Source organism: Crassostrea angulata, chromosome 8, assembly GCF_025612915.1.
Source record: "Crassostrea angulata isolate pt1a10 chromosome 8, ASM2561291v2, whole genome shotgun sequence".
Lineage (NCBI taxonomy): Eukaryota > Metazoa > Mollusca > Bivalvia > Ostreida > Ostreidae > Magallana > Magallana angulata.
In genome coordinates, this window is record NC_069118.1 from 45,335,369 (window position 1) to 45,356,918 (window position 21,550).

The following is a 21,550-nucleotide window of genomic DNA, read 5'->3' on the forward strand; positions in this document are numbered from 1 at the left end:
TGAACACTATAAAAAAAATACTTTTCCTATTACTAGTTTTTTTTTTTAGGATATACACAATATAACTTCATTGAAATATGTTTGCATTAACATTTCCAACTAGTTATCGGTTTACCTCTCATTGCCATTTTTTGAAAGCTTTGTAAGTTTTTTAATAACCGGAATAGCCGTGTATTTCGACTCTCAAAATAATATATTTTTGTTAAAACCTGTACATAGCCTTTCGAGGTTATAGACATTTAAATCCCAATTGATTCGTGTCGAGGATTCCTGCAAACTTACAATCTAATGCGCTCACTTTCTTTACGCACGGAAAACGTTCAAAAGGCCTAGCTTGTTGACAAATAATGAATTTTGCAACTATTGATTTTCCAAATTGCTGGATCCGCCTCTGCAGTAAGTTCATAATTTTCAAAATGTCACACGGTTGACAATAATGCAAAATATGTGTAATCATGCTGCGCTCGCCAAATCGACAGCACCGTAAAACATATTAAAATTGAACAATCCGGAATATTTAAGTGAACGTTGTTGTAGTCTGACTTTTACAAGTCCCAAATTTCCTGTTTCAATTGACATGCGCAGTGTAGTGAATTCCAAAGAGGTACTCTTGCAGTGAGATTCTATTGCAAGGCAGTTTTTTATGCGATATTTGTGAGCGATGCGTGCTGTACCGATCTGGGTGGACAAAGTACATGACAGAGATAAAATCGACCAATGGTAAAAACGCATTATATAACAGAAATTTATTTTTATTTGATCTGTAAAAGATTTTGAAGATTGTTTACCTTAGAAACCTCTCAGCTTGTTCGAATTTTCTCCAAACAATTTATCTCATTACCGCGTTTCTCGTATCAAACTGTAATGAAATACGAGAGAAATTACTGAAAATGTCGATTTGTCAATTTTATTAATGATGTACATTATTTTTGGTAGCATTTGGGGTCTGTGCTTTAGACCTGATGGCAGTCAGCTAATAGTAGCAGCAGGAAACCGGGTGTTAGTGTATGACACAAACGACGGATCCCTGATTCAACCTCTGAAAGGCCACAAGGACACAGTTTACTGTGTATGTTATGCCAAGGATGGCAAGAGATTTGCTTCTGGCTCCGCAGACAAAAGTGTCATCATATGGACAAGCAAATTGGAAGGGATTTTGAAATACACGTAAGTTCCATACATGTACCAAAAAATTGGCTATTAATAGTGCTGAAACGAATGTTCGAATATTCGCGAATGAATAGTAAATTTCTAATATTTGAATGTATATTTAGCATTCGAATATTCGATCACATGGTAAACACCCATATCAAGCACTGTAAACTATGCAGCATCGTGTTATTTCATTTTACTCGGAACGAAAGTAAATATAAAGCTATCTATGACTGCCATGCTTGGTAGAGTCTATTACTTAACCCAGTAATAGACTCTTCCGCCATGCGTGTTTACCTTGAAAGTAAAAGCAGGGTTTACATCGAACGGAGACAAACATTCTGGTTTTTTCAATTCATGTCAGACGCTGAAGAAAAAAATTGCTTAACTGTTTGAACGAGTGTGAGCTACGGAGAGTTAATATCGAAAGGTACATCGAAAGCTTTTTTAAAAGATACCTCGATATAATTTTTTTTTTTTAAATAAACAGAACATTTCCGGAGTTAAGAGGGTTATCAGTTTTCTGTTTAATACTATATCAAACATGGCGGAAATATTTGGACTGACTTAGGAAGTTAAGTATCGGTCTCATCCAGGAGTCAGGACTGCAGTATATTATTAAAGAAGTAATAAATCTTTTGATTGTAGTTGATGGAAATTTTTTAAAAATCAGTATATTATTATTTGCTTAAAAAGTAAATGCGCACCCTATTCAATGGATACTCATGCATTAAGTGTCAATTTCGAACTGACATGTTTAAGCAGTCTACACATACACCCACTTAGTAATACAAACTATCATATATGCTTAATACATTGTCTATGACGTCTACGAATATTCGAATACGAATCGAATAGCACTCACGAATATTCGAATACTGATTTATGATATTCGTTTCAGCACTAGCTATTAATTAACTTGATTTGTTAATGTCAAGTATTATGTGTTAACAATAAAACATTTTGAAAGAGGTGCTTAGCATGTGTAACACTGACTGAATTTCATTGAGATTAGTGATGGGAATCGGTTAGATTTTCATAATCCTGCAACTAACTAATTATCGATTATAATCGGAAATTTTTATATTTTATAGTGTAGTGCTAAATAAATGTAAATAAACAAGTTACAATGAACAGACTCATTACTAGGCTTTCGTAATTTGATTTACTTAGTATTTCTAGCGATAAAAAAACTATATTCAAAAGATTTTCCTTTGTAGGCAGTCCAACATTAATTTTCTTTAAACCAAAAGTGCTATATTTCCCGAGTAAGAATATCGAGCTGGTCTGACATGTCAGCCATTTTCAGACCGCACATCTTTTTAGGGTTTAGATAGTTCGCGTCTAGAATATTCTGTTTATGATATGTGCTCGTTGAAAGGGAAAAAAACCTTAATCGATTAAACGTAATGAAACCTTTTATGATCGAGCGCTTAGAATGCGATAACAATCGATCGATTTTCAATTATAATCGATGATTGGAACATCACTTATTGAGATGATTATAATTTCTTTCAGACACAATGATGCTATCCAGTGCCTAGCCTATAACCCAGTGACCCATCAGCTGGCAAGCTGTGCAGTCAGTGACTTTGGTAATTATTTTCATTGCACTGCAATATTCACCTATTACACATATCAAACATTTTAAAAGTGTAAAAAATATCACTTACATGTAGCATTAAGTTAAATTAAACACTCTTGTTAATAATTGTTTATGTCTTGTTTAAAAAGCCATTTTAGATTATGAAACTAAAGAAAGTAACGCACCAGGTACTGGAGACGTGTACATATTAATTGACACTTGATTTCTTTTCTGTTCATTTGTTTCATTGTTCATTGTTGATTTTTCCAAATGTTTAGTATGTTTTTTGTTCTTTATTTAATGCATCAAGTACCGGTATAGGTTATTATTGATCGATCAGCTTTGTGTATCAATTTTTAAATATAATATATAAACAGCTATTATACGGTTTCATCATTTGAAATAATTGTTTTAAGAGTGTACGTATATGTAGTGAAATTAATACAGGAGCTTAATTTTTCAAAAATTTGAAGGAAGAATTGAAGCCCTGATCTTGTATACTTGTAACAGGGTAAACTTGTTTAAAAGTATATAGGGAAGTGACAATATATGGCTTATATGTTATAGGACTCTGGTCTCCGGAGCAGAAAAATGTGTCCAAACACAAGGTCAACAGCAGAATCACCTGTTGTAGCTGGACCAATGACGGACAGTACCTGGCCCTGGGGTTGTATAACGGGCTGGTCAGCATCAGGAATAAGGCAAGTAGTTCGGTTCGCTTACAGAAACATGTTTATTTTTCAGAGTCTGGTGTATGTTTTCTGGTGGTAAATTTTGCTTCTAATGAGTGAACTGACTGTTTCAATATTTCTTATAAAGAATGTTTATTTCTATGAATATCAAATTGACTGTTACTTTGGTGTCTTTGCTAGTCAAGCGTAATGCTCGATTCACTTCTCCTCCCATTTTACCCTGGGAAGAGAAGAGGCTAGCAAAGATCTCTTCTATGCAATGACCAAATTGAATTATAAGTTGACACATTCTTTAGCTCTTTCCTTAGAATTATGTGCTTTTAAATTATATGCTCTTTGCCTTCATAAGAATGTGTCTGCAAATAATTAAGGGTTGACTTGTCATATTTATTATTTATACATGTAAATTATAATTTTGAACAGGGAGGAGAAGAGAAAGTGAAAATAGAGCGACCTAACGCTGCCACCTCGCCTGTCTGGTCCCTGCAGTGGAACCCGTCCAGGTGAGATATATATAGTTTTACATGTATAATATATTCATTCACTGGAAACATTTGTATTGTGTTTCCTCTGAACTTCCTGGAAAATATACTGAAATATTTGTTTTTAGTTTCGAGACAAATCACGTACATAGGTTTTACAGTTACTGCTAAAATGCATAGAGAAATTTTAGAAGCAGTTTTGCTTGAAATTTATTTTTTTGACTGCATCATGATGCTACATGTATATAATTATATATATAATATTATTATCATGCTTTAAATTTCATTTAATATGTAACACACATAAACTTGGTATTTTCGGTACATTCATTAATGCGTGTATGTATCCTTGTGAAAGATAATATCTGATATATTAAATTATTTTAGAATTGATAACAAAGGTTTGGTAAAGATAAAGATGTAAGTTTATTTGAATATTATTCATGGAAGCAGGAACTTGTATACTTTAAAAATGTAGATGGCAGTAAGATTTTTGTTCGGTAAATGGAAATATTTAAGCACACTCACGCTGATCATGCATTGTACCGATTTTTCACACAGGTCATTTTATTTTTGTGGGTTTTGCATCAAAGTTGTGTGTTTGTTAGTCAATGTAACCATTTTAAAAAAAAGGCAACAATTTATTGTTAAATTGAGATAAAATGAAATGATTCAGATCAAATTGTATGTATTATTTGTTTACCACATATAATTTGTTAAGGATTTGGTATTTCTGTAGCACTTTTAAACATTTATTGATATATTGAATTTTTACAATTTGACGAAATCAATTTTGATTATTTTTACCATCGCAAAAGCTACAGGTAGAGATCTGATAGGAAATGTTCATTTTTAAATAAATCCTCAAGTATATTTCTTATAAAAAAATTTAAGATAACTTTATGCCAACAAATCAACAAATACTTGTCTGTACTGAAATAACTTAATTTGTGGGAATTTTTTCTTTTTTAAAATCTTTAGAGAAGAGTCATATGATGTTTTAGCAGTAGCTGATTGGGGTCAAAGGTTGTCATTTTATCAGCTGTCAGGGAAACAGGTAAATGTAGATATATGTAGTATACATTTTTTTCAAATTGTACATTATAATTAGAAAGTGTGAGAAGTATTTGTACAGCAGTTGTACATATGCGTTGTATTTAAGTAAATAATATGTTGGCTGTATTTGTATGTCATATGTTATCATACATTGAGATAAAGTTTATACAATTTTCCAACAATACTGATAGCAAAAAAACCCCCAAAAAACCATTTAATGATCTAATTTTTTAAAACAAAGAATGAACATTATATTTCATATATTTGATCTTAATGAAAAATTTTAAATTTTCTAAAAGCAGGCAAAGAAATAATATATATTTTTTTTAAATCAAAAGAAATTTTAAATTGAAATTTTGATTTTTATTTTTTTTGCAGATTGGAAAAGACAGGTCCCTGGGCTATGACCCGAACTACGTTGGCTGGTTCTCCAAGGGGGAGTATGTAGTGGTGGGCGGGTCCAACAAGCAGTGCTGTCTACACACCAAGGAGGGAGTCAAACTGGGGGTCATCGGGGACCAGACCTCCTGGACATGGTCCGCTGCCGTCCGACCCGACTCCAACTACGTGGTCAGTTCATAAAAGGGGGAATGGTTACTGTTTTGTCTATTTTGTTCATTATGTTGTGAGAGCGTGAAAGGAAAATAATTTTTAATACAAAATTGATTCTTTTAGGGAAGAATTGTCCTTTATATGATATGAAAAAAAAAATATGTAACATGTTACCATATTATTTTAAAGTTCTCCAGCTATAGATATTAATTTTAATACATCATCATGAAAATATGAATCTTTAATATTGTGTGTGAAACCAAACTTTAATAATTATTAAAGATTATATTTTCTCCTTCACTTTAAGTCTTCATTTATGAATAAACCTTTGATATGAACTTTTATACATAAACAAATAACAATAACTTCATGTGTAATTGTACGTTGTTTAGATATGAACTTTAAGACTTATACAAATAAATCCATACATGTATAACTTAACGTTTAATTGTACAGGCGGTGGGGTGTCAGGACGGGACGATCGCGTACTATCAGCTGATCTTCAGTACTGTCCACGGTCTGTACAAGGACAGGTACGCCTACAGAGACAACATGACCGACGTCATTATCCAGCATCTGATCACGGACCAGAAAGGTAAAACATCTTGTCATACAAGAGACCATTTCAGAGAAGCAGGCACTTGCAGGTATTCATCAGAATTCCCTGTCCCTATGCCAAAATTTTTGTGAGTGCTTGCAGGTCCCCTGCTCTGCTGATGAGGTATTTTTGTTCACTTTAGTGTGTGCCCTCATGTGTAGACCAATATATAGCTAGATTTTTAGTTCCTGGGTGCATTATTTGCTGTGTGTGTAAGCTCAATATTATATGATACATTTGAATTGATAATTGTTCAGCTTTTTTTTTTCTTTTTTTTTCAAATTTTGGTGGATTTTTAAAATGATTAGCATATGACAGACAATTTCATTTGAGTGAAAATATAGACTTGTCCAAACACAAAAATAATTGTAATTGTAAATGAACTCTGTTTTAATTTCTTTTATTTCAAAGGTTATAAAATTAGTTAATTCTTATCTTGTGTTGGGTCAAGTTTACAGTCACAACTAGATCAAAGATGCTGGACATGTAAATTCTATGAAAATTAACATTTAATACTGATCAGAGATCACATTGTGTTTTCATTTGTTTTTGGAGTAGTTGACAATGCTTGCACATACTCGATCAATCGAGACATTCGCTATGGTGAGCAATCTCACATCTGGCTATGGTTCTCAGTCAGATCTTTTCCTTTCATTGGTCAATTGGATGCACTCTTGATATAATTACTAATTAAACCAATGTCTCTGATAAATATTGATTTCCTATGTGAAATAACTTTAAGCTTTCATTTTCTCAAAATCTCTTTTGTGTCTGCATAAATGAATATCTTTCCCCTTTGAATATTTTTTGCACTTGTAATTATACTGTTAACCAATTTAAACTTTTATTTGGATGTAAAATATTTTGTGAAGTGAATATCGATGTAGTTATTTCTTGTCATATTCTGTCCTAAAATTATCATATTTGTTACAGTAAAATTATCATATTTGTGACAGATAACCTACAATGTCACATGCTTCATTGCAGCAACAATTTTATCAAATGAAAGTTGGTTTTCATTATAATGCAGATGTGTAACTGTTTTGTAAATTTAGGTGCAGATAATTTGTTACAGTTGTAGTATTATCCATTATTTCGTAGCTTTTGAACGCATGTGTACATTTATTTTACTTCTGCCTTTTGATGTACATGTAGTTCCTTAAAATTTGTTGTGAACTGGGTGTATCTGGAGTTTATATATGTAGTTTTTATATGTATTCTTTAGTTGAACTGGATCTATTAATACAAAAGAGATTTGCTGCGATTGAGATTCGTTTTAACCGGATGCATGCATGATGAACATGTCATGTGAATATAGTAATACATGGTTAGATCAATTTTATACCCTTCAGTGAAGTGCATGAGACAGGAAATGTTGATTAAGGAGGGCTACCAAGTCCTGCACAACTGTGCTTTTGTTCAGGACTCATGGGAGGAAAAAGAAATGAATGTCAAACCCAAAACACTGGAGGGAATTCGGACTGAACTGGGGGTGTGTCGCTCGCCAGTGTTTTGTTGTAACAGTCAGTTGATAGGTGGAGATAATCATGTTAACTTTCTATTAATTATTATGAAGTTCCAAGTTGGTTGTTGGATTTACAAAAGATTAATTATAGTTGCATGGAAAATTGTTTTGTTTTCTTCAATCTTGCTTGGTTGTACAGAGTACGTGTTATTCACAGTTCTTTGTTAGCTGTTGGTTTGTTTCAGTGTTGTATATTTGTATGTGTTCATACTTTGTAAAGAAATTGTCATTTTAAAATTTAATAATTAGGCACCATCTTTATCATAATCCTCACCATCTTAAATCATGCCCGCAACATTGCTTTTATACTGTCCTTTTAAATGAGATAATTATGTAATCTAGATCTAATCTTTTATCTGGTATTAAAATTCCATGCACCACATACATGTACGCTATGGTTAAAATGGATGTTGATTTTTTTTCCAGTGAGGATTAAATGCAGAGATTTGGTGAAGAAGATTGCCATATATAGGCACAGACTGGCTGTAAGTTTACCTTTTAATTTATTAAACCTCAGTGATACAACAGTCCCTGAAACGTTCTACTTTCTCACTTAAACGATGAGCGGTGAATGCACGGAAAAATGGGAAAGTAGAACATTTCAGGGACTGTACATGATAGTGCTGAAACGAATACCATAAATCAGTATTCGAATATTCGTGAGTACTATTCGATTCGTATTCGAATATTCGTAGACGTCATAGACAATGTATTAAGCATATATAATAGTTTGTATTACGAAGTGGGTGTATGTGTAGACTGCTTAAACATGTCAGTTCGAAGTTGACACTTAATGCATGAGTATCCATTGAATTGGGTGTGCATTTAATTTTTAAGCAAATAATAATATACTGATTTTTAAAAAATTTCCATCAACTACAATCAAAAGATTTATTACTTCTTTAATAATATACCGCAGTCCTGACTCCTGTATGAGACCGATACGTAACTTCGTAAGTCAGTCCAAATATTTCCGCCATGTTTGATATAGTATTAAACAGAAAACTGATAACGCTCATAACTCCGGAAATGTTCTGTTTATTTAAAAAAAACAACAAATTATATCAAGGTATCTTTTAAAAAAAACTTTCGATGTACCTTTCGATATTAACTCTCCGTTGCTCACACTCATTTAAACAGTTAAGCAATTTTTTTTTCAGCGTCTGACATGAATTGAAAAATCTAGAATGTCTGTCTACGTTCGATGTAAACTCTGCTTTTACTTTCAAGGTAAACAAGCATGGCGGAAGAGTCTATTACTGGGTTAAGTAATAGACTCTACGAAGCATGGCAGTCATAGATGGCTTTATATTTACTTTCGTTCAAAGTAAAATGAAATAACACGATGCTGCATAGTTTACAGTGCTTGATATGGGTGTTTAACATGTGATCGAATATTCGAATGCTAAATATACATTCGAATATTAGAAATTTACTATTCATTCGCGAATATTCGAACATTCGTTTCAGCACTAGTACATGACTGTATAAGATCATGCAAACCCTTGAATGAAAAGACTTCTTTTTTTTTCTTTAACCTTTTGTAAATATTTCATCTCAGCATTGTATTCAAAGGAACTTGATACTCAGGTTTGTTTTCATCTTGTTTAGAATCGTCATTCTATTCCAACAGCATTGAACTGTACTTTCACTTTTCCTTTGTGTAGGTCCAGCTGCCTGATAAGATAGTGATTTACGAGCTCTACTCTGACGATGCTGCCGACATGCACTACAAAGTCAAGGAGAAGATAAACAAGAAGTTTGACTGTAATCTGCTGGTGGTCTGCTCCATGAACATCATTCTCTGTCATGTAAATTTCAACTTTCATGATACATCATCTTAAAGTGTATTAATGCCTCCTCTCTAGAAACAATTTTCATCAGACAGATTGATCGCATGTAATGATGCATTATGGGTTTTACTTGGAAATTTAATGACACTTTACATTGTAAAATTTCTTTGCTGTTCACTCTACACAAATACAGCTAGACATTAATCATTAATCCAACATGCTGAATACTGTATTTACCTCCTTTTGCGATTGAATTTCTTGTACATAGTAGTTTGTACATATAACATAAATTTATATGCTTCAAATTTCAACAGGATAAACGACTGCAGTGCTACTCCTTCCAAGGGATCAAAGAGAAGGAATGGGTGATGGAGTCTCTCATTCGGTACATAAAGGTCATAGGTGGCCCCTCGGGGAGGGAGGGGCTTCTAGTGGGCCTAAAGAATGGGCAGGTACGTGTCACGCCCAACCACCCCCAGGGCAGTGAGGCAATCCTGGTTGGCCTAAAGGATGGTCAGGTGGGTGCATGACCTTTGACCTTCACCTCCTACAAGGTCATCCTTGCACCACCTTTTCCTTTGGGTCAACCTTGCTCTCTGTTTGTTTTTGTTTTTTTTATATCGAACATCTAATACCTTGGTTGTATGGTAAAATTCTGTGACTGCACATATGTATCATTCTTATCATTTTAGAAAATTAATGAGAAACTTATTACATGTAGACAGGTGTCTCTACCTATGTGTCTTTATATATGTACATGTTTAAAAATAATACTTATTCACTGGTAAGCATCAATTCAGATCAACTTAAAATTATAATTGAGATATTATACTGATAAAAATTCAGTGCATAACACATTTTGTTTCTTTAATTTGTTCTTTTAAGTACTATGTACTTTTAAATCTGTCTAAAAATTTCTCTTTAGTTCCTTAATTTTACTCGAGTATGAGTTTTAAAAATTGATAAGGATCTGTACATTTCTCATGTACATTGTTCTGTAGATTATGAAGATATTCGTGGACAACGCGTTTCCCATCATGCTGCTGAAGCAGAGTACGTCAGTGAGATGTCTGGATGTCAGCGCCTCGCGGACCAAGCTGGCCGTGGTGGATGAACACAACACCTGTCTGGTGTACGACATCAACACTAAGGACCTGTTATTCCAGGTGTGTAAATACCTGCACAGGTGTAGGTGTTGTTACTTTGGACCTACCTTGCAAATATAACACATTTATTAAAAAGTATTCCTCTGAACTACATTATATAAATAGTGCCTATTTGGGAGGGTAACAGTTGAAGTTGACACCCCGAGAAAACCATTGTCAACCGACAAGAAGCGGAGGTTGACAATGGTTTTCGAGGGGTGTCAATTTCAACTGTTATCCTCCTAAACAGGCACTATTTATTTTGTTTTACCGAAGTCTTAGTTTTTAAAAAAAAATTTACTGCTTTTATATAGGAATAACGTGAATTCTACAGCGAACCATACGCGCATAATTTTCGCGCATGTAACATTTTTTAATGTTACCCGTTGCTAAGTGCGTTGCTAACGATGAGGGTAATAGAACGGATTATGAACTGCGTCTTAACCAATCAGATTTCAGTATTTAACATGAAAGTATAACAATGTAGCTTATAGATATTACAAAACTATAAAAAATAATTTTTTTTGACCTAGCTTTAAGATATAACACATTTCTAGAAGAAAAAATCTTCAAAAAACTCACACAGATATAACGCATTTCTATAAAAGAAAAACTTTTATTATGAGAGAGAGGTAATGAAAATAATAATTTTCAAACACCTAAATGAGCTATGTACATGGATATATTATATAACATGCTTTAATTGTATCTAGGATGTGTAGATAGGCGTAATGCAATTTAATGCTGCAGGGTATCATAGAGCCAATTTTCCTTGCATTGTTCAGATTTATGTTTTTGAGAGAAATAAACATTTTGATTTGACAATGTGAAGTTAATTTTTGGTTAAAGGAAATTAAATAACCCAGTTGTATAACAGGATAATGTAGTGCAGTGTATTCACAGGTTCTTTTTTATTTGATTTAATTGTTAGGAGCCCAATGCTAATAGTGTGGCCTGGAACACACACTATGAGGACATGCTCTGTTTCTCTGGTAACGGTCTACTAAACATCAAGGCCAGCAACTTCCCTGTCCATCAGCAGAAATTACAGGTGAGATTAGTCTCTAAAATTAATTACTGGTGAAATCAGTTTGAAAAGATTCATATGATTGTATTCTTTTTTTTCCATTTTAAAGTGTTTAGAATCACATAAATGGAAATAACTTTATTTCTAGAGGCAATATTAGTAAAGGAATTTTTGTTTAGTGATTAGGTGATTACCATCTTTTTGATGTCTAGAATTTATAGTGAACTATTATATGGTTTTGTTTCAAATCATCTATTTTTATTCATGATTTTCATTTTGACATTCCATTTCATAGTCGGTAAGAAAGCCCAGTTTGATTTCCAAGGTTACATTGAATTAAACTTTTTTGTTATTCAAAGTCTTGATTTGATTATAAGGCAATTTAATAAACTTGAGCATTTGTTGTTGCTCATGTTTAAAAATTATCATTACTTGTTCTCAAATAATGTGAAAAAAATATTTGTAAAGTAGAGAGTTTCTTATAACCTATTGCTTGAATTATATTACTATCCCAAACTTCGTTTGATGGATTATAACCCATGATTTTTGTGACAGGGCTTTGTCGTGGGATTCAGTGGGTCCAAAATTTTCTGTCTCCACATCTACTCCATGTCCTCTGTGGACGTCCCTCAGTCGGCCTCCATGTACCAGTACCTGGAAAAGAAACTCTTCAGGTAAGCTCAGGTACTGCACAGGTGTGTTAGGCCCATAGAGGTACATCACAGGTGAGTTATGTGTACAATGGAGTGTAAACCTATAGAGATACATCACAGGTGTGGTAAGTGTGTAAAAGTATTGCATGCGTGTAATAGGTGGGTAAAGGTACAGCACAGGTGTGGTAAGTGTGTAATGGTACAGTACAGATGTGGTAACTGTATGTGTATAGGTGCAGCACATGTGGGGTAGGTGTGCATGTTTAGATAATTTGCCTCTGTGCTTTGAATGTTAACATAAGTGCAGAACTGCCAGATTTATAGAATTTTGATTTAAAATTTACTCTTATCACATAATATTGACTTTTTTATTTTTTATCAAGTGAATCATTGATACACAATGAGATATATAAGATTTGCAAAAAGTTACAGTGTTTGAAAGAACTGTTGTTTGTATCCAATCAGTGTTGATGTTGTCTTATTGTAGGGATGCCTACAAGGTGGCATGTCTGGGGGTCACAGACGGGGACTGGGAGGTACTGGCTCATGAGGCCCTGGAGGGGTTAGACTTCGACACGGCCAAGAAAGCATTCATCAGGATCAAAGACCTCCGCTATCTGGAGCTTATACACTCCATAGAGGTCAGTGCATACAATTCATATAATTTACAGGTCATAATGATAACAAAGTTTTGGCAATGATATATTGAAGTATCTTCCATACTGACATGTACCTGTACATGTACATTAATGACTTATGTAACGAATAATGTCAGAAATCTATTAATGCACTTGTGACTGCAATGCATAGTTTTTGCTTAATTTTATTCAAAAAGGAAAGAAAGAAGCGGGGAGAAAATGACAACATGGTGTTCCTGGGAGACATTTACAGCTACCAGACCAAATTCAATGAGGCCGCCAAACTGTACAAGAAGTCAGGGACCGAGCAGAAAGCCATGAACATGTACACAGATCTCAGGATGTTTGACCAGGCCAAGGTACCTGTAGAGTCTTGTTTTCGGGGGGATTCTGTCTTGATTCTTTCTTATATGTTTATAAGCAATTTGAAGTCGATAGAAAAAATAGACTGAAATAAGATTTAAGATTTGCCTTTATTTTTCAAATAAACATTCATGTATATGGACATAATATCTGGCTTCATTTCACCAGCTTTTTAAAATTAATGCAATTCTCAACTCATATCCTTATACATGTAAGACATGAAATGCATAGATTTGAGGTAATACTTCAGGTCTGAGAAAGAAAATCGAGATAAGGAATTTGGTGATTGTGATGCCTATTATTGAAACAGAATTTTTATAACTCATATTGCTGTAACAGTTTGATATGATAAGAATATGCTGATATTTATTAATATGATTTTCTATTTGTCATAAATGCATGCATTGTAGACTTTTAAGTCATTACATACAATTACCTTACTCTCTTAGGAATACATTGGATCTGGTGACCCTCTGGACAAGAAGATGCTGATCACCAAGCAGGCTGACTGGGCCAAGAGCAGCAATGAGCCTAAGGCTGCCGCCGAAATGTACATCTCCGCTGGAGAGTTCTGTAAAGCTATTGACATCATCGGGGAGCATGGCTGGGCAGACATGTAAGAACTCTGATACTAATAACAATGTGTAACTTCAGTAGGACAATTGTTGATAGTAGTATTCACTGACAACAGTAAAAAGCAGTGTTTGTACAGTGTATAGTTGTGATAGTTGTACAGTAATGTATTTTCAGAGTTAACTCTGTTACTTACATGTAACTTATTGTTAAAATTTTTGATACTATTTTCAAAATAAGTTGAATTTTTTTGAACATGGACTTTTCATCAGAGTGAAAGAGGAGACAAAAGTCTGTAATTCTAATTTTATAAGGCCTTGGGAAATATCGCAAATAAAAGATAACTCGACAAAAGATCACGACTACATTTTCAAGGCAAAGATATGAAATAGCTATGACAATGAATATCTGTGACAATGAACATTGTATTGACTTTAGGATGATAGACCTGGCCCGTAAGTTGGACAAAGCTGACCGCGAGGCACTGAGTCGAGCCGCCATGCACCTGACAAAGATGGAGCAGTACCCGTTTGCTGCCGAGGTTTACAGTAAGATGGGAGACATCCGAGCTCTCATCAACCTACATGTAGAAGCCAAGCACTGGGAAGACGTAAGATTATAATTCCATTTACTTTATTTTATTGTTATGTAAAAAAAATTTGTCATTGGAAAAAAACCATTAGAACTTCTTAGGGGGTTGAAGGAACAAGTTTTTTATTTTGAAAGTTACTGTTCCTCTCTTACACATTTTGTGGGTTCCAAAATGTTTAAAGTTTAAACAGATGTATTTTGTTGAATCAACAGGCGTTCAATTTGAATTTAAAAGGATTTCATATCCAGAAGACTCTTTATATTCCAAGTTGATCCACATATCTAATGTTGTATTTAAAGATGTGTACTACGAGTATTACTGAGGTTGATTTACTTTCTGTTTTTCAGGCCTTCACATTAGCAGAGAAGCATACAGAATACAAGGAGGAAGTGTACGTCCCCTACGCTCAGTGGCTGGCCGAGAACGACAAGTTTGATGACGCCCAAGAAGGTATGACAATTCCTATATCCGTATTTCCTAAGAAATAAAAATGTCTTTTGTAGGGCTAGTCTATTCAAAAGTTTTTCATATCAATTCTTTTAGGTATATTTGCCTTCTCCCTTGCACTAAATGTCTTTTCTTTACTGAACTGTTTTGTTTAAATCATGGACAATGAAAAATTTATTTGATAGTACTGTTAAATGTATATTGTGTACATGTACTTTATACAGATTTTATATCAGTTAAAACGTTTTGGTTTTATTTGCAGCATTCCATAAGGCTGGACTCCAGGGGGAGGCTGTGAAGGTGTTGGAACAGCTGACTCACAATGCTGTGATAGAGAGTCGGTTCAATGACGCCGGTTATTACTTCTGGAAACTGTCCATGCAGTGTCTGGATATAGCAAGAGGTCAGTAGCATTAGGTCAAAGGTTGCAACTTTAGATCAAAGGTCAAACAATAAGCTTTTTCTATTTAATGGAAAGGTTGTATATATGTACTATGGAATCATAAAAATTTGTTGGAGGCCTATTTTTGAGATTTATCAATTTTTCACAAATGAAATTATTGGGCATAGTTTCATTGATTGACTTGTAAAATTAATGAATTAAAAAATGTGTTTCACTGTTTATTGAGGTTGTAAACTCTTGAGTGGAAAAAGGGACCAATGAAATCCACAAAAATGGTGGCACAACAATTTCAATGATTCCTCTGTAGTACAGTATAATTCTAATGTTTGGTATTAAGGGTTTTACAATATTTTATGTTTCAGCTAAAAATATTCACATTTCTTGATATATACTTTGTTTAATTAGTTTGATTTTATACCTGTATTACCTGTTTTTAGCAGAAGATGATGAGGGTTTGTATTTTTTCAGGCTGAATTTAACCTAGCTTTTACCCATGTGCTGATTTCGCTAATTAAGAAAAACATAATTTTGTTAGTGATATTTGAAGACCTTAGATAGGTGTGATGTAGTTTGTTTAAAAGGGGATGGCTGATCAGTATACTGGTAATATGTTTAACAATCCAGATTGGAGAAGAATATGTCTATATATAATATGAGTTTGAAGCATATTAGATCAACAGAATGTGTCCGTAGATAACAACTGACTAGTTTTTAAAGGTATCACCCCAGTAATACAAATAAAAAATACCCAAAACTCCTTTTGAAAAAAATGCATAGTGCATCCAATATCTAAATGGAAAGAAAGCTCGCCAATGAACAAAAGTAAAATGAGGATCGGTAGAGGAAGTTAAAAAAGCTACTCTGACCTATTTCATTACGATTGGTCAATTAAGAACTGGTGTGATACCAGTTAATTAATACCCTTATGCTTTAGAATATGCTTAAAAAGACACCCCGCTCTTCACATCTGCAATGGATTACATTGGTTTATGTGTACATACATTCCGGTGTTCGCTAGTGGTCAGGATGATGTCAGTATTAAATTTGTGGCTATCTTATGATAGTACATGTACATGTATCCAAATAAGAGCTAGTGTGTGTGGTTAATTTTCAATTGTATGAAATTGATTCATGTTGGAATTTTTTTGCATTTTAACAGAGAACTGGGGTATGACTTTGGTGTTAAATAATTTATCATTTTTATTAACATAATATCATCATTCAAGAGTTTTAAACAAAGTTTTAACAAAGTTTTACTTTCAAGAAGAAAGTAACATTAAGAAATAACATCTGTTTGATAACTTGCACTTGTTCATAGTTGAAATGTACAATTATTAATTTTTTCAATTAATATTTTGAATTAATATACAGATGTAATTTGTACTTGTTCTTTTAAAATGAATTCTTTAAATGTGAAAATTGGAGCCATATATGTATTGTAAGGGACAAAAAATTTGTTTCTATATGCTAACAAAGATATATAATATTATTTATATGTACTAATATTTATACACTAGTATTGTATACTAAAATTTATACTAGTATTGCTTATTTACATGTTTTGTGTTATGTTTAACAGAGGATTTAGAGAAGCGAGAAGAAATGCTGGCAAAGTTCCAAGATTTCCAGAGAAAGTCGGACATGTATTATGCATATCATTCCATTCAGCGATACACAGTGAGTTTTAGCAAATCTATACTTCCTCCTATCCAAGTTTGAACTGAGTGATAATCAAGACTTAAAGTTACTCAATGAAATTGGCTTACCATAAATTGATAAACATGTATACATATGAACGTGCCAAACCATGTCACTTATTACAAATAAAATTAGAGATGATTTATAAAAACTGTTAGGATTCATATTAAGCAAAAAATTTGCAATAAGGCTTTGTCAATTCTGCTGTAAAATATTTGGCAAGTCAATAAAATTAATAAAAAACAAAACTGAGTATTTGATTTTATTTGAATTTTTCTTTCAGGATGAGCCGTTCACCTCACACTTACCGGAGGCCCTGTTCAACATCTCCCGCTATCTCCTTCACATGATCCAGGGAGGGATTCCTCATGGAATCTCCAAAGTGTATCCTTGGCCTCTGTTGTCTGTCAATCACTGTATCAAACATGAGGCAAACAATTATTGTGTATGCATGTGTATTGTACATAATTTTGATGGCCAACTCATGAATTCATAGTTCAAGGCCCATAAAAATCCTAGATAAGCTTACATTTGGTATCAGTCTCATGTTGACAACAAGAATACATAGAGGAAACTGAGTTCAAATTAAGTTATCAATTGAAGGTAATATCCTAGAGAATAGGAGAATAAGATGAGGATAAGCCCACTTAACTTAACTGAACTGCTTAAAAACAGGTAACAGCTCTTTCACAATGATAAAAGGAAATTAATTTATATCTAAAAAGCTAATTCTAAATAAGAAAAAATTCAGTAGAGATATGGTTATTATTAATTTGGGAGAAAGGGAAATAAAATCCTTGACAGTATTAAAGAGGCACTTTGTATGCCCTCGCCAAGCAGAGTAAGAACCTGGGGGCCTTTAAGCTGGCGCGGTATGCCTACGAGAAGTTACAGTCCCTCAGGATCCCCAGCCGGTTCCAGGAGGCGGTGGATGTAGGGAGTGTGATGATCCGATCCAAGGCATTCCAGGACCATGATGTATGTAACAGTGACTATATTGTCTTGTTATGGCTGGTACTAGTATAATGAGGTTTGGTTACGTGTTTAGGAATGTTCCAATTCCTCAAAGCATATGTAACAGTTACTGTGTAAAACTATATGCACGTAATTGCAATTGCGAGTTATGTAAGTGGATGGTAAAGGTGTTTCATGTGTATCATACATGTACTATGTATAACGATACAATTAAAATAAACATGAAATCAAATTTTGAAGACTAGCTGAGTCGTAAAATTTTCCCCTACTTTGAGTTTTGAACTTTTTTTTTCTACAGCTTTACCGGTACATGTATAATAAGGTATCTAGATTTTTACTGTTTTTTGTGTTTCAGGAACTCCTTCCCATGTGTTATCGTTGTTCCACCACCAACCCTCTCCTTAACAATGGAGGAAACTGCTGTGTTAACTGTCGACAGCCATTCGTCCACTCCTTCGTCTCATTCGGTGAGTTTCTTTGAACTTCTTCTTAACATGTGATATGTAACATGTAACAGATCTTGATTATTAAGTATCATATTGTAATATCCATGTATTACTCTTGTTCTCTTAATTTTTAACTATTCATGGACACAATAATGTTTGAGTTTGATCTGTGTTGTTCAGAGGTGCTGCCGCTGGTGGAGTTTGTCCTGGACAGCAGTCTGACGGACGAGGAGGCGGTGCAGATCCTGGACCTGTCCATCCCCAAGGAGAAGAAGGAGGACCGCCACTGGAAGGAGGGCCGCATCGGACGTATCCTCTGTCTAATGTCAATACTTGTGTAGTTAACATACTTAACACAAGTATTTTACATACCACATGCTTCAAGTGTTTCACAATAAGTGAACAAAGTATAGAGGTTTGAAGATATTTTAAGTAAGAAGAATACCAAAAATATGCTTTAGTTAATATTGATAATTATACAATTTTTTTTTATAAATCTGATATTTTTACACATGTAGATACATACAGACAATGACAAAAGCTATTATAATATAGTTAAATAGTGATTGCATCAATTGTTATTTGCCTTGACCGTCCCCCCAGAAGCTCAGACCCTGAGGCTGGGTCAACCAGAGGAGGAGGAGCCTGAGGATGAGGACCCCTTCTCTGCCAAACCGATGACTTTTGATGTAAGTGTTCATGGGTGAGGGATGGAAACTATATCACAGAATTTATTTCCAATTTGAATGCGCCCCCCCCCCCCCCCCCCCCCTTCGAAGAAGAGAGGGCATATTGCTTGGCTGCTATCTGTCTGTACGATGGTCCAACAACAGTTTCCGTTCATTTTCATTGCAGAGGTTGCACATATGAAATTGAAATTTGGTATACAGATTTATCATAAAAATATCTAGGTCAAGTTCGATGTAAAGTAAAAACGTCTAAAATAAAATGTCTGAGGATTTTTTTTTTAATGAGGTTAATCAGTTAAAAACAAGCTCAAGTTTTTGTGTTCATAAACTGCAAATTTTCGTATGCAAGGCACTTTAGCTCTACAGCTTGCCCACCTGAACTTTCTCTTAGAGTTACGAATCTGTTTTTAGAGGTTTATTAAAATTAAAGATACTGACAACTATCAAGAAGATGGTAAACATAAATGTAATAGATACTTGTGTGGATTTATTTTGGCCCTGTGTTCATGTATTTATAACTTCATGCTTTGCAGCAGGAGGACACAGAATTCCGCCCCGTGGTTGTCACACGGTCCGTCCTCCAGACTTTATCTAGGTCAGAAGTCTACATACTCAAGTGGCCCAAACCTCTCAGATATCAGTTCTTCAGGTCCCTACTGCCAGATGTCACCATAACACAATGTCCCAAATGTAATAAGGTAAAAATGTAATGGCTGTATTCATGTAATCAAATCTGTATGTAACAGTACTGTGGTGTCATTAGTATTTGTCAAACACACAATTTTTTGTGGATTTCCTTATGAAATGTGAAATTTATAAGTTGCATGTACCCAGTAGAAATCTTACATTAATCCTTTTTAGTAAAACAATTATCTTTGAATTTATTATTCCTCATTGCTGTGATTTAGTATATTGACAACGATTATTAGCAACAGTATATATATAGTGTGTTTATATAATTTCTTGAACCATTTTATCAAGAGTTTGGACTTTAGGTAGTTGTGTCAAACGGCAATGTGACATAGGTTTGCCTATTTCATTGCTGGCCACTCAACCATGGCTCTTTGAAATCAACAAGATTTGTCTTGCTACCAATAAGTGTATGTTTCACTTTAAACAAGCCTCATTTTTAACCTGTTTTGATTGCTTTGAAAAAGATAGTTACATCCTACAGAAAGTAAGGTCTTGTTAAAATGGTTCTAAATCATCTTTTACCTATTTTGGCAATAACAAGATAATAATTCTTTTTTTTAATTAATTTTTTTTCCAGCTGTTTCACACAGATGACTTTGAGCTACAATATCTACAAAAAGGACACTGCCCGTTCTGTAGGAGCAATCTAGAGGACTGATGAGAGACCCTTCACTAAGGACTTGACACATCACCTACTTGTATCCAGAGGTTGTGAAAAAGAAGTCGTTAACTCCTCCCCTCCCACCCTCATTTTCTGTGTGAAATAAAATCATGAATTTTACTACAATAGGGGAAAGAACTCTGCTGTTACTGCGTAGATCTACAATGCATCAACTGTGATGCATTAATTCGTTGTTTTTTTTATCTGAATGCTGTGTTCAGATTTAAGGCTAGCACTGATAAACCGTCCAATTTCCTCAGACACACTTTTATATATTTTCTGTAAATTTATTTTAAACCCAGATCTGATTCAATGAAGCAGTGTACACATATGTACATTAGTTGATAAGAAAGATTTTGAAATTTTGTGTGTATATAATGTAAATGTAGTTCATTGTACAAAGAAGCTTTGTAACTTATTTCTTTTTTTTTACTGTTTTATGGTGAACAATTCATGTAACTAAGGTAATGTTGATGATAATGACACTGAAAGGAAAGCTATGAAAAATTAAATTTTGAATATTGAGATATTAAGTCTTGCTTATTTGATTATGCTATCAGCTGTACATGCATGCCAGCAGAATTGCAAAAGGGATTTCAAATTGATTGATGTATATGGATAATCTGAGTGAACATTTGGAGAAATGTTTTCATTCTGTTAAGATACTGTGATTGTCCTTATTTCACCAAATCATGCTTAATTATTAATTAATATTTTTTTTATTAGAAAATTTTACAAATCATTGTTAAAAATCTATGGCAAAAATTTTAATTTGGTGAGTTTCAACTCGATCTCGCAAAATTGCATTGAAGTAAAATTCTTGTGTATAAAAAAAAAGGAGGGTGTCTTCCCGTTTACGTCGAAGTTCTGAAAAGTATTCGGGCGACATGTTCTTTCTAGGTGGTACAATGTATGATATTTTTATCATTAATAAAAATGTAAAAGCAAGAATTATATTTTAGGGAGTTGCGAATCTCACGAAATTGCGCAGAAATAAATTATCGTGTGTAGTTTAAAAAGAAAGGGGGGGGGGGTACGTTCTTTTAATGATTGCGCAAATTCAACTGATAGCGCGTATAGCGGTCAGTTCTGTAGAGCGGAAGATTTCAGCG

The 21,550-nt window shown here is 33.8% G+C and overlaps 1 protein-coding gene across 4 annotated transcripts; it reads left to right on the forward strand.

Annotated features, from left to right (window-relative positions):
• The first annotated feature begins 577 nt into the window (after positions 1-577).
• LOC128159858 (intraflagellar transport protein 122 homolog) lies at positions 578-20,965 on the forward strand. 4 transcript variants are annotated; one of them, XM_052823073.1, is made up of 30 exons: positions 578-720; positions 937-1,167; positions 2,671-2,747; positions 3,305-3,442; positions 3,857-3,932; positions 4,299-4,331; positions 4,893-4,968; positions 5,346-5,537; positions 5,976-6,114; positions 8,069-8,127; positions 9,310-9,453; positions 9,750-9,887; positions 10,437-10,601; positions 11,512-11,631; positions 12,163-12,281; positions 12,748-12,901; positions 13,096-13,257; positions 13,711-13,877; positions 14,273-14,444; positions 14,774-14,876; positions 15,136-15,276; positions 15,714-15,728; positions 16,856-16,953; positions 17,258-17,358; positions 17,787-17,952; positions 18,305-18,416; positions 18,576-18,704; positions 18,999-19,084; positions 19,618-19,782; positions 20,355-20,965. In XM_052823073.1, the coding sequence occupies exons 1-30, from the start codon at positions 662-664 to the stop codon at positions 20,433-20,435; spliced, it is 3,618 nt and encodes a 1,205-aa protein (XP_052679033.1). In that variant the 5' UTR covers positions 578-661; the 3' UTR covers positions 20,436-20,965. The 4 variants fall into 4 exon arrangements, with proteins under 4 accessions (XP_052679033.1, XP_052679034.1, XP_052679035.1 ...); XM_052823074.1 differs by lacking the exon at positions 15,714-15,728; XM_052823075.1 differs by lacking the exon at positions 4,299-4,331.
• Positions 20,966-21,550: the final 585 nt, after the last annotated feature.

What these genes read in the sequence shown, in the direction of transcription:
- LOC128159858 (XM_052823073.1), top strand. Translation starts at nt 662, where the DNA reads ATGCGTGCTGTACCGATCTGGGTGGACAAAGTACATGACAGAGATAAA. An exon ending in CTAAGGACCTGTTATTCCAG is followed by an intron (nt 10,602 to 11,511) that starts GTGTGTAAATAC and finishes TTTAATTGTTAG; the next exon opens with GAGCCCAATGCTAATAGTGT. An exon ending in AATGTCCCAAATGTAATAAG is followed by an intron (nt 19,783 to 20,354) that starts GTAAAAATGTAA and finishes TTTTTTTTCCAG; the next exon opens with CTGTTTCACACAGATGACTT.